Here is an 11,478-nt window from a genome sequence, read left to right as displayed (position 1 = left end):
TGGCCCAGCCAAAGCCCGGACTTGAACCCGATCAAACATCTCTGGAGAGACCTGAAAATATCTGTGCAGCAACGCTCCCCATCCAACCTGACAGAGGTTGAGAGGATCTACAGAGAAGAATGGGAGAAACTCCCCAAATACAGGAGTGCCAAGCTTCTAGCATCATACCCAAGAAGATTCTAGAAGGCTGTAATTGCTGTAAAGGGTCTTTATGTAAATGTGATATTTCAGTAGTTTTTATTTTATTTGCCAAAATGTCTTAAACCTGTTTTTGCTTTGTCATTATGGGGGTATTGTGTGTAGACTGATGAGGGGGAAAAAAACAATGTAATCCATTTTAGAACAAGGCTGTAACGTAACAAAATGTGGAAAAAGTCAAGGGGTCTGAATACTTTCCGAAGGCGCTGCAGGTTATAAGGTGGCCCTTTATCCCGTCTCCTCACAGGACAATACATTAGAAATGTAAATATTTCACATTTTATGTGGCTTTACACTTTCCTCTGCAAGGGGACATCATAATAAAACCAGTGACTTTTATAACTAGAGCCTGGCGTGGTCTCCTGGTCAGGTCACATGATCAGGGATAACTCTGGGCCCCAGTTAACTATAACATCGTGTTGTTAGTTACTAGATGTCGTGGAACAGTTTGGTACAGTATCTGTGCTTCTTAAATGTCTTCTTTTTTAAAAATCGGTACATCAAACAAATCCCAGATCTGTAACTTCGGGACTGGGCTCGAGCCGCGGCTGGGGGAGCAGTTGCTCCTGTAACTTCGGGATAAGGATTGGCTCGGTCGAGCTGGGCGCGTGAAAATACCCCCCCCCCCCGAGCCCGAAGAAATTAACGGCGTTAAAAAAAGAGCTTTGACTGCTAATAAGAAGGTTGGACTGTGTGGTTCTGTGTTTCCATGGCGACGTGTTGGCCCAGTGCCTGCTGCAGTAACGTTACTGTGCTTTTTGTTGTAGTTGACTGACTGACTGACTGACTGGCTGGTTGGCTGGCTGACTGGCTGGCTGGCTGGCTGGCTGGCTGGCTGGCTGGCTGACTGACTGGCTGGTTGGCTGGCTGGCTGGCTGACTGACTGACTGACTGGCTGGTTGGCTGACTGGCTGGCTGACTGGCTGACTGGCTGGTTGGCTGGCTGACTGGCTGACTGGCTGGCTGACTGGCTGGCTGGCTGGTCAGAGAACAACCTAGCTGTTTGAGACTTGCTCAGTGTGGATGGGTAGCCAGGCAACTAGTGGGCACCTTAAGGCCGTACGGTCTTCACACTGTTACTCAGTCTGTGTTAAAAGACTTTAAAAGGTTTCCTTTAACACCCTTTCACGTGTTTATTTCAGAACTTGTTTTTGCCCAGTCAGATCCTATGACGACTATCTAATAACTGACCAGTAACTATCTATCCTACTGTCTCTAACTGACCAGTAACTATCTATCCTACTGTCTCTAACTGACCAGTAACTATCTATCCTACTGTCTCTATCTGACCAGTAACTATCTATCCTACTGTCTCTATCTGACCAGTAACTATCTATCCTACTGTCTCTATCTGACCAGTAACTATCTATCCTACTGTCTCTAACTGACCAGTAACTATCTATCCTACTGTCTCTAACTGACCAGTAACTATCTATCCTACTGTCTCTATCTGACCAGTAACTATCTATCCTACTGTCTCTATCTGACCAGTAACTATCTATCCTACTGTCTCTATCTGACCAGTAACTATCTATCCTACTGTCTCTATCTGACCAGTAACTATCTATCCTACTGTCTCTATCTGACCAGTAACTATCTATCCTACTGTCTCTATCTGACCAGTAACTATCTATCCTACTGTCTCTATCTGACCAGTAACTATCTATCCTACTGTCTCTATCTGACCAGTAACTATCTATCCTACTGTCTCTAACTGACCAGTAACTATCTATCCTACTGTCTCTATCTGACCAGTAACTATCTATCCTACTGTCTCTAACTGACCAGTAACTATCTATCCTACTGTCTCTATCTGACCAGTAACTATCTATCCTACTGTCTCTATCTGACCAGTAACTATCTATCCTACTGTCTCTAACTGACCAGTAACTATCTATCCTACTGTCTCTATCTGACCAGTAACTATCTATCCTACTGTCTCTAACTGACCAGTAACTATCTATCCTACTGTCTCTATCTGACCAGTAACTATCTATCCTACTGTCTCTATCTGACCAGTAACTATCTATCCTACTGTCTCTATCTGACCAGTAACTATCTATCCTACTGTCTCTATCTGACCAGTAACTATCTATCCTACTGTCTCTATCTGACCAGTAACTATCTATCCTACTGTCTCTATCTGACCAGTAACTATCTATCCTACTGTCTCTATCTGACCAGTAACTATCTATCCTACTGTCTCTAACTGACCAGTAACTATCTATCCTACGTCTCTAACTGACCAGTAACTTCTATCCTACTGTCTCTATCTGACCAGTAACTATCTATCCTACTGTCTCTAACTGACCAGTAACTATCTATCCTACTGTCCTCTATCTGACCAGTAACTAATCTATCCTGCTGTCTCTATCTGACCAGTAACTATCTATCACTACTGTCTCTAACTGACCAGTAACTATCTATCCTACTGTCTCTATCTGGACCAGTAACTATCTATCCTACTGTCTCTATTCTGACCAGTAACTATCTATCCTACTGTCCTCTATCTGACCAGTAACTATCTATCCTACTGTCTCTATCTGACCAGTAACTATCTATCCTACTGTCTCTAACTGACCAGTAACTATCTATCCTACTGTCCTCTATCTGACCAGTAACTATCTATCCTACTGTCCTGACCAGTAAACTATCTATCCTACTGTCTCTATCTGACCAGTAACTATCTATCCTACTGTCTCTATCTGACCAGTAACTATCTATCCTGTCTCTATCTGACCAGTAACTATCTATCCTACTGTCTCTATCTGACCAGTAACTATATATCCTACTGTCTCTAACTGACCAGTAACTATCTATCCTACTGTCTCTATCTGACCAGTAACTATCTATCCTACTGTCTCTGACCAGTAACTATCTATCCTACTGTCTCTAACTGACCAGTAACTATCTATCCTACTGTCTCTATCTGACCAGTAACTATCTATCCTACTGTCTCTAACTGACCAGTAACTATCTATCCTACTGTCTCTAACTGACCAGTAACTATCTATCCTACTGTCTCTATCTGACCAGTAACTATCTATCCTACTGTCTCTATCTGACCAGTAACTATCTATCCTACTGTCTCTGACCAGTAACTATCTATCCTACTGTCTCTAACTGACCAGTAACTATCTATCCTACTGTCTCTAACTGACCAGTAACTATCTATCCTACTGTCTCTGACCAGTAACTATCTATCCTACTGTCTCTATCTGACCAGTAACTATCTATCCTACTGTCTCTATCTGACCAGTAACTATCTATCCTACTGTCTCTATCTGACCAGTAACTATCTATCCTACTGTCTCTATCTGACCAGTAACTATCTATCCTACTGTCTCTGACCAGTAACTATCTATCCTACTGTCTCTAACTGACCAGTAACTATCTATCCTACTGTCTCTATCTGACCAGTAACTATCTATCCTACTGTCTCTATCTGACCAGTAACTATCTATCCTACTGTCTCTAACTGACCAGTAACTATCTATCCTACTGTCTCTATCTGACCAGTAACTATCTATCCTACTGTCTCTGACCAGTAACTATCTATCCTACTGTCTCTATCTGACCAGTAACTATCTATCCTACTGTCTCTGACCAGTAACTATCTATCCTACTGTCTCTATCTGACCAGTAACTATCTATCCTACTGTCTCTATCTGACCAGTAACTATCTATCCTACTGTCTCTATCTGACCAGTAACTATCTATCCTACTGTCTCTAACTGACCAGTAACTATCTATCCTACTGTCTCTAACTGACCAGTAACTATCTATCCTACTGTCTCTATCTGACCAGTAACTATCTATCCTACTGTCTCTAACTGACCAGTAACTATCTATCCTACTGTCTCTATCTGACCAGTAACTATCTATCCTACTGTCTCTATCTGACCAGTAACTATCTATCCTACTGTCTCTAACTGACCAGTAACTATATATCCTACTGTCTCTATCTGACCAGTAACTATCTATCCTACTGTCTCTAACTGACCAGTAACTATCTATCCTACTGTCTCTATCTGACCAGTAACTATCTATCCTACTGTCTCTATCTGACCAGTAACTATCTATCCTACTGTCTCTATCTGACCAGTACTATCTATCCTACTGTCTCTATCTGACCAGTAACTATCTATCCTACTGTCTCTATCTGACCAGTAACTATCTATCCTACTGTCTCTAACTGACCAGTAACTATCTATCCTACTGTCTCTATCTGACCAGTAACTATCTATCCTACTGTCTCTATCTGACCAGTAACTATCTATCCTACTGTCTCTATCTGACCAGTAACTATCTATCCTACTGTCTCTGACCAGTAACTATCTATCCTACTGTCTCTATCTGACCAGTAACTATCTATCCTACTGTCTCTATCTGACCAGTAACTATCTATCCTACTGTCTCTAACTGACCAGTAACTATCTATCCTACTGTCTCTAACAGCTGAATACCAACAGTGTCACAGCCACATTGGAAATGCACTTTAATCGCTAACCAATTAATTTACAACTCATACTGAGTTTATATCTAATTTTAATTGATCACTGAAGTGAAAAATAATTTCGTAGTTAAGCTCTTTTTCAATCAGGCATAAACCGTAGGTACCCCTGAAGGACATGAGGACCCTTGTTAAACAGATCCAAAATGGCTTCCATCTCTCACTGTAGCCCAGTTTCCATGGTGATGTCTTCTGTGGCTGTAGTCTTAAGTGAAACTGTTTTTTTTTTATATATGTGAATGTTTTGAAAGTGCACAGTATGGTCCTATTTATACAACAACAGCCCCTGTGTGAAAACTGCAACAGACTATGACCAAAAAGGATTCAATAGATAAACAAAATGTTGTTCATGTAATAATATAATTGATGAAGGAAAGTTTACTGCCTTACGTCCCAGTCTGGCTTAAAAAGCTGGGCTTTATCCTAATGCCAAAAGTGCAGGATTTCTGTGTTGTTTTTCCTACACTTCTAACACAGTGTAACCATGTTTTGGTTGTAGCGTCTCTCAAATTTGCGCCCTGTTCCTTGTGTAGTGCACTACTTCCTATCAAAGCCACTGACACTCTGGTCTAAAGTAATGCACTACGTCTTATTGACACTCTGGTCTAAAGTAGTGCACTACGTCTTATTGACACTCTGGTCTAAAGTAGTGCACTACGTCTTATTGACACTCTGGTCTAAAGTAGTGCACTACGTCTTATTGACACTCTGGTCTAAAGTAGTGCACTACGTCTTATTGACACTCTGGTCTAAAGTAGTGCACTACGTCTTATTGACACTCTGGTCTAAAGTAGTGCACTACGTCTTATTGACACTCTGGTCTAAAGTAGTGCACTACGTCTTATTGACAATCTGGTCTAAAGTAGTGCACTACGTCTTATTGACACTCTGGTCTAAAGTAGTGCACTACGTCTTATTGACACTCTGGTCTAAAGTAGTGCACTACGTCTTATTGACACTGGTCTAAAGTAGTGCACTACGTCTTATTGACACTCTGGTCTAAAGTAGTGCACTACGTCTTATTGACACTCTGGTCTAAAGTAGTGCACTACGTCTTATTGACACTCTGGTCTAAAGTAGTGCACTACGTAGGGAATAGGGTGCCCTGTGAGACGTTACCCCCCAAAGAGAAGATGAAATGTAAACGTGTTTTAGTTTTTTTCTTTGTTTGTTTGTTGAGGAGAAACGAATAAAGTCAGGAAGGACATATCGTTCCAGTCGTCACTACAGACTGAATTAAAAAGATGAGAAAAGTTCCATGTTTTATTGTTGTCATTATTATTATTATTATTATTATTATTATGAAAGAAAATCCTAAAAACATCTCAGATGAGGACATGCTGAGTGCTACGGTATTGTACCATGTTGAGTTAAAGTGTTGCTGGTAGATGACAACAGATCTCTATTCTCTATAATCTACTAATCTCATGACCAGAGTCAACTATATCATTTACAGTTCTGGTCAAAACTCTTCAATCATTGGTTCTTCTCTGGTGTTCCGGAAGCAGGTGATTGGTTCAGCTCTGGTGTTTCTGAAAGCAGGTGATTGGTTCTTCTCTGGTGTTTCCGAAAGCAGGTGATTGGTTCTTCTCTGGTGTTCCGGAAGCAGGTGATTGGTTCTTCTCTGGTGTTTCTGAAAGCAGGTGATTGGTTCTTCTCTGGTGTTTCTGAAAGCAGGTGATTGGTTCTTCTCTGGTGTTCCGGAAGCAGGTGATTGGTTCTTCTCTGGTGTTTCTGAAAGCAGGTGATTGGTTCTTCTCTGGTGTTTCTGAAAGCAGGTGATTGGTTCTTCTCTGGTGTTTCTGAAAGCAGGTGATTGGTTCTTCTCTGGTGTTCCGGAAGCAGGTGATTGGTTCTTCTCTGGTGTTCTGAAAGCAGGTGATTGGTTCTTCTCTGGTGTTTCTGAAAGCAGGTGATTGGTTCTTCTCTGGTGTTCCGGAAGCAGGTGATTGGTTCTTCTCTGGTGTTCCGGAAGCAGGTGATTGGTTCTTCTCTGGTGTTTCTGAAAGCAGGTGATTGGTTCTTCTCTGGTGTTTCTGAAAGCAGGTGATTGGTTCTTCTCTGGTGTTTCTGAAAGCAGGTGATTGGTTCTTCTCTGGTGTTTCCGAAAGCAGGTGATTGGTTCTTCTCTGGTGTTTCTGAAAGCAGGTGATTGGTTCTTCTCTGGTGTTTCTGAAAGCAGGTGATTGGTTCTTCTCTGGTGTTCCGGAAGCAGGTGATTGGTTCTTCTCTGGTGTTTCTGAAAGCAGGTGATTGGTTCTTCTCTGGTGTTTCTGAAAGCAGGTGATTGGTTCTTCTCTGGTGTTCCGGAAGCAGGTGATTGGTTCTTCTCTGGTGTTTCTGAAAGCAGGTGATTGGTTCTTCTCTGGTGTTTCTGAAAGCAGGTGATTGGTTCTTCTCTGGTGTTTCTGAAAGCAGGTGATTGGTTCTTCTCTGGTGTTCCGGAAGCAGGTGATTGGTTCTTCTCTGGTGTTCTGAAAGCAGGTGATTGGTTCTTCTCTGGTGTTTCTGAAAGCAGGTGATTGGTTCTTCTCTGGTGTTCCGGAAGCAGGTGATTGGTTCTTCTCTGGTGTTCCGGAAGCAGGTGATTGGTTCTTCTCTGGTGTTTCTGAAAGCAGGTGATTGGTTCTTCTCTGGTGTTTCTGAAAGCAGGTGATTGGTTCTTCTCTGGTGTTCTGGAAGCAGGTGATTGGTTCTTCTCTGGTGTTTCTGAAAGCAGGTGATTGGTTCTTCTCTGGTGTTTCTGAAAGCAGGTGATTGGTTCTTCTCTGGTGTTTCTGAAAGCAGGTGATTGGTTCTTCTCTGGTGTTTCTGAAAGCAGGTGATTGGTTCAGCTCTGGTGTTCCGAAAGCAGGTGATTGGCAGTTACAGCTTGAGCTCTTTGATCATTGGCTGTCCCTTCAGACCCAGTAGCAGGTTGTTGGCTGCCAGGGCAGACATGGCATTACGCGTGGAGTAGGACGCACTGGCAATGTGAGGGAGGATCACTGGAGAGAGAGAGATGAGAGGGAGGATCACTGGAGAGAGAGAGATGAGAGGGAGGATCACTGGAGAGAGAGAGATGAGGGAGGATCACTGGAGAGAGATGAGAGGGAGGATCACTGGAGAGAGAGATGAGAGGGAGGATCACTGGAGAGAGAGAGATGAGAGTGAGGATCACTGGAGAGATGAGAGGGAGGATCACTGGAGAGAGAGATGAGAGGGAGGATCACTGGAGAGAGAGAGATGAGAGTGAGGATCACTGGAGAGATGAGAGGGAGGATCACTGGAGAGATGAGAGTGAGGATCACTGGAGAGATGAGAGTGAGGATCACTGGAGAGATGAGAGTGAGGATCACTGGAGAGATGAGAGGGAGGATCACTGGAGAGATGAGAGGGAGGATCACTGGAGAGATGAGAGGGAGGATCACTGGAGAGGGGGAGGGAGAAGAGGGAAAGAGGTGAGAAGAGAGGGGGAGGAGGAGCATGAAACAGTCAGCACAGGACAGACAACAGTAATAAATGAAACAGTCAGCACAGGACAGACAACAGTAATAAATGAAACAGTCAGCACAGGACAGACAACAGTAATAAATGAAACAGTCAGCACAGGACAGACAACAGTAATAAATGAAACAGTCAGTACAGGACAGACAACAGCGATAAATGAAACAGTCAGTACAGGACAGACAACAGCGATAAATGAAACAGTCAGTGCAGGACTGAAGGAGAACTGATGAAACAGTCAGTACAGGACAGAGAACAGTGATAAATGAAACAGTCAGTGCAGGACTGAAGGAGAACTGATGAAACAGTCAGTGCAGGACTGAGAACAGTGATAAATGAAACAGGAAATGGCAGGATCAGCTTGGTGTGGACTCTGAACCCCGTGCTTCTCCTCACCACAGTTGTTCAGGGTGAAGAGTGGGTGGCTGATGGGCAGTGGTTCAGGGACGGTCACGTCTAGTCCTGCTCCAGCTATCTGACCACTGGACAGGGCTTCATACAGATCCTCCTGGTGTACCACCCCTCCTCTACCACACACACAGCCATCATCATGTTACTGTCTACCACCCCTCCTCTACCACACACAGCCATCATCATGTTACTGTCTACCACCCCTCCTCTACCACACACACAGCCATCATCATGTTACTGTCTACCACACACAGCCATCATCATGTTACTGTCTACCACACACAGCCATCATCATGTTACTGTCTACCACCCCTCCTCTACCACACACAGCCATCATCATGTTACTGTGTGTAACTGTATATTACCGTGTGTTACCATGTGTTACCGTGTGTTACCATGTGTTACCGTGTGTTACCGTGTGTTACCATGTGTTACCGTGTGTTACTGTGTGTTACAGTATGTTACCATGTGTTACCGTGTGTTACCGTGTGTTACCGTGTGTTACCGTGTGTTACCGTGTGTTACCGTGTGTTACTGTGTGTTACAGTATGTTACCGTGTGTTACTGTGTGTTACCGTGTGTTACCGTGTGTTACTGTGTGTTACAGTATGTTACCATGTGTTACCGTGTGTTACCGTGTGTTACCGTGTGTTACCGTGTGTTACCGTGTGTTACCGTGTGTTACTGTCTGTTACCGTGTGTTACCGTGTGTGTGTGTGTGTTTGGTCACCTGCTGGTGTTGATGAAGATGGAGGTATTCTTCATTTTGGAGAACAGGTCCTTGTTACAGATGTCTTTAGTCTCTGGTGTCAGAGCACAACACACTGTCAGGAAGTCAGACTGGCTGGCCAACTCATCCATAGAGACTGGAGGGAGAGAGGACAACACACTGTCAGGAAGTCAGACTGGCTGGCCAACTCATCCATAGAGACTGGAGGGAGAGAGGACAACACACTGTCAGGAAGTCAGACTGACTGGCCAACTCATCCATAGAGACTGGAGGGAGAGAAGACAACACCCAGTCAGACTGACTGGCCATAGAGACTGGAGGGAGAGAGGACAACACACTGTCAGGAAGTCAGACTGACTGGCCAACTCATCCATAGAGACTGGAGGGAGAGAGGACAACACACTGTCAGGAAGTCAGACTGGCTGGCCAACTCATCCATAGAGACTGGAGGGAGAGAGGACAACACACTGTCAGGAAGTCAGACTGGCTGGCCAACTCATCCATAGAGACTGGAGGGAGAGAGGACAACACACTGTCAGGAAGTCAGACTGACTGGCCAACTCATCCATAGAGACTGGAGGGAGAGAGGACAACACACTGTCAGGAAGTCAGACTGGCTGGCCAACTCATCCATAGAGACTGGAGGGAGAGAGGACAACACACTGTCAGACTGGCTGGCCAACTCATCCATAGAGACTGGAGGGAGAGAGGACAACACACTGTCAGACTGACTGGCCAACTCATCCATAGAGACTGGAGGGAGAGAGGACAACACCCTGTCAGACTGGCTGGCCAACTCATCCATAGAGACTGGAGGGAGAGAGGACAACACACTGTCAGACTGGCTGGCCAACTCATCCATAGAGACTGGAGGGAGAGAGGACAACACACTGTCAGACTGACTGGCCAACTCATCCATAGAGACTGTGGTACCGTATTCCTCATATCCTCCATTACACCATATCTCAGTGGTACCATATTCCCCATTACACCATATCTCAGTGGTACCATATTCCCCATTACACCATATCTCAGTGGTACCATATTCCCCATATCTCAGTGGTACCATATTCCCCATTACACCATATCTCAGTGGTACCATATTCCCCATTACACCATATCTCAGTGGTACCATATTCCCCATATCTCAGTGGTACCATATCCTCCATTACACCATATCTCAGTGGTACCATATTCCCCATTACACCATATCTCAGTGGTACCATATTCCCCATTAACACCATATCTCAGTGGTACCATATTCCCTATTACACCATATCTCAGTGGTACCATATTCCCCATTAACACCATATCTCAGTGGTACCATATTCCCCATTACACCATATCTCAGTGGTACCATATTCCCCATATCTCAGTGGTACCATATTCCCCATTAACACCATATCTCAGTGGTACCATATTCCCCATTACACCATATCTCAGTGGTACCATATTCCCCATTACACCATATCTCAGTGGTACTATATTCCCCATATCTCAGTGGTACCATATTCCCCATATCTCAGTGGTACCATATTCCCCATATCTCTGTGGTACCATATTCCCCATATCTCAGTGGTACCATATTCCCCATTACACCATATCTCAGTGCTCTGTACCATATTCCCCATTACACCATTTCTCAGTGGTACCATATTCCCCATTACACCATATCTCAGTGGTACCATATTCCCCATTACACCATATCTCAGTGGTACCATATCCTCCATTAACACCATATCTCAGTGGTATCATATTCCCCATTAACACCATATCTCAGTGGTACCATATTCCCCATTAACACCATATCTCAGTGGTACCATATTCCCCATATCTCAGTGGTACCATATTCCCCATTACACCATATCTCAGTGGTACCATATTCCCCATTAACACCATATCTCAGTGGAACCATATTCCCCATTACACCATATCTCAGTGGAACCATATTACCCATTAACACCATATCTCAGTGGTACCATATTCCCCATATCTCAGTGGTACCATATTCCCCATTACACCATATCTCAGTGGTACCATATTCCCCATATCTCAGTGGTACCATATTCCCCATATCTCAGTGGTACCATATCCTCCATTACACCATATCTCAGTGGAACCATATTACCCATTAACACCA

At 43.9% G+C, this 11,478-nt stretch overlaps 1 protein-coding gene across 1 annotated transcript in view; it reads right to left on the bottom strand.

Annotated features, from left to right (window-relative positions):
* Positions 1–6,947: 6,947 nt before the first annotated feature.
* LOC115189468 (glyoxylate reductase/hydroxypyruvate reductase-like) overlaps positions 6,948–11,478 on the bottom strand; it is an 11,467-nt gene continuing 6,936 nt past the window's right edge. Inside the window, exons 7-9 of the mRNA XM_029748086.1 lie at positions 9,339–9,474; positions 8,594–8,724; positions 6,948–7,698 (exon numbers count right to left, since the gene is read on the bottom strand). Coding sequence (XP_029603946.1) covers positions 7,577–7,698; positions 8,594–8,724; positions 9,339–9,474 — 389 coding nt within the window. The 3' untranslated portion in view covers positions 6,948–7,576. The remainder of the gene's footprint in view (positions 7,699–8,593; positions 8,725–9,338; positions 9,475–11,478) is intronic.

Source organism: Salmo trutta, unplaced genomic scaffold (assembly GCF_901001165.1).
Source record: "Salmo trutta unplaced genomic scaffold, fSalTru1.1, whole genome shotgun sequence".
Taxonomy (NCBI): domain Eukaryota; kingdom Metazoa; phylum Chordata; class Actinopteri; order Salmoniformes; family Salmonidae; genus Salmo; species Salmo trutta.
The sequence above is the reverse complement of the archived record's forward strand: the minus strand, read 5'-3'. Positions and strand labels throughout refer to the sequence as shown.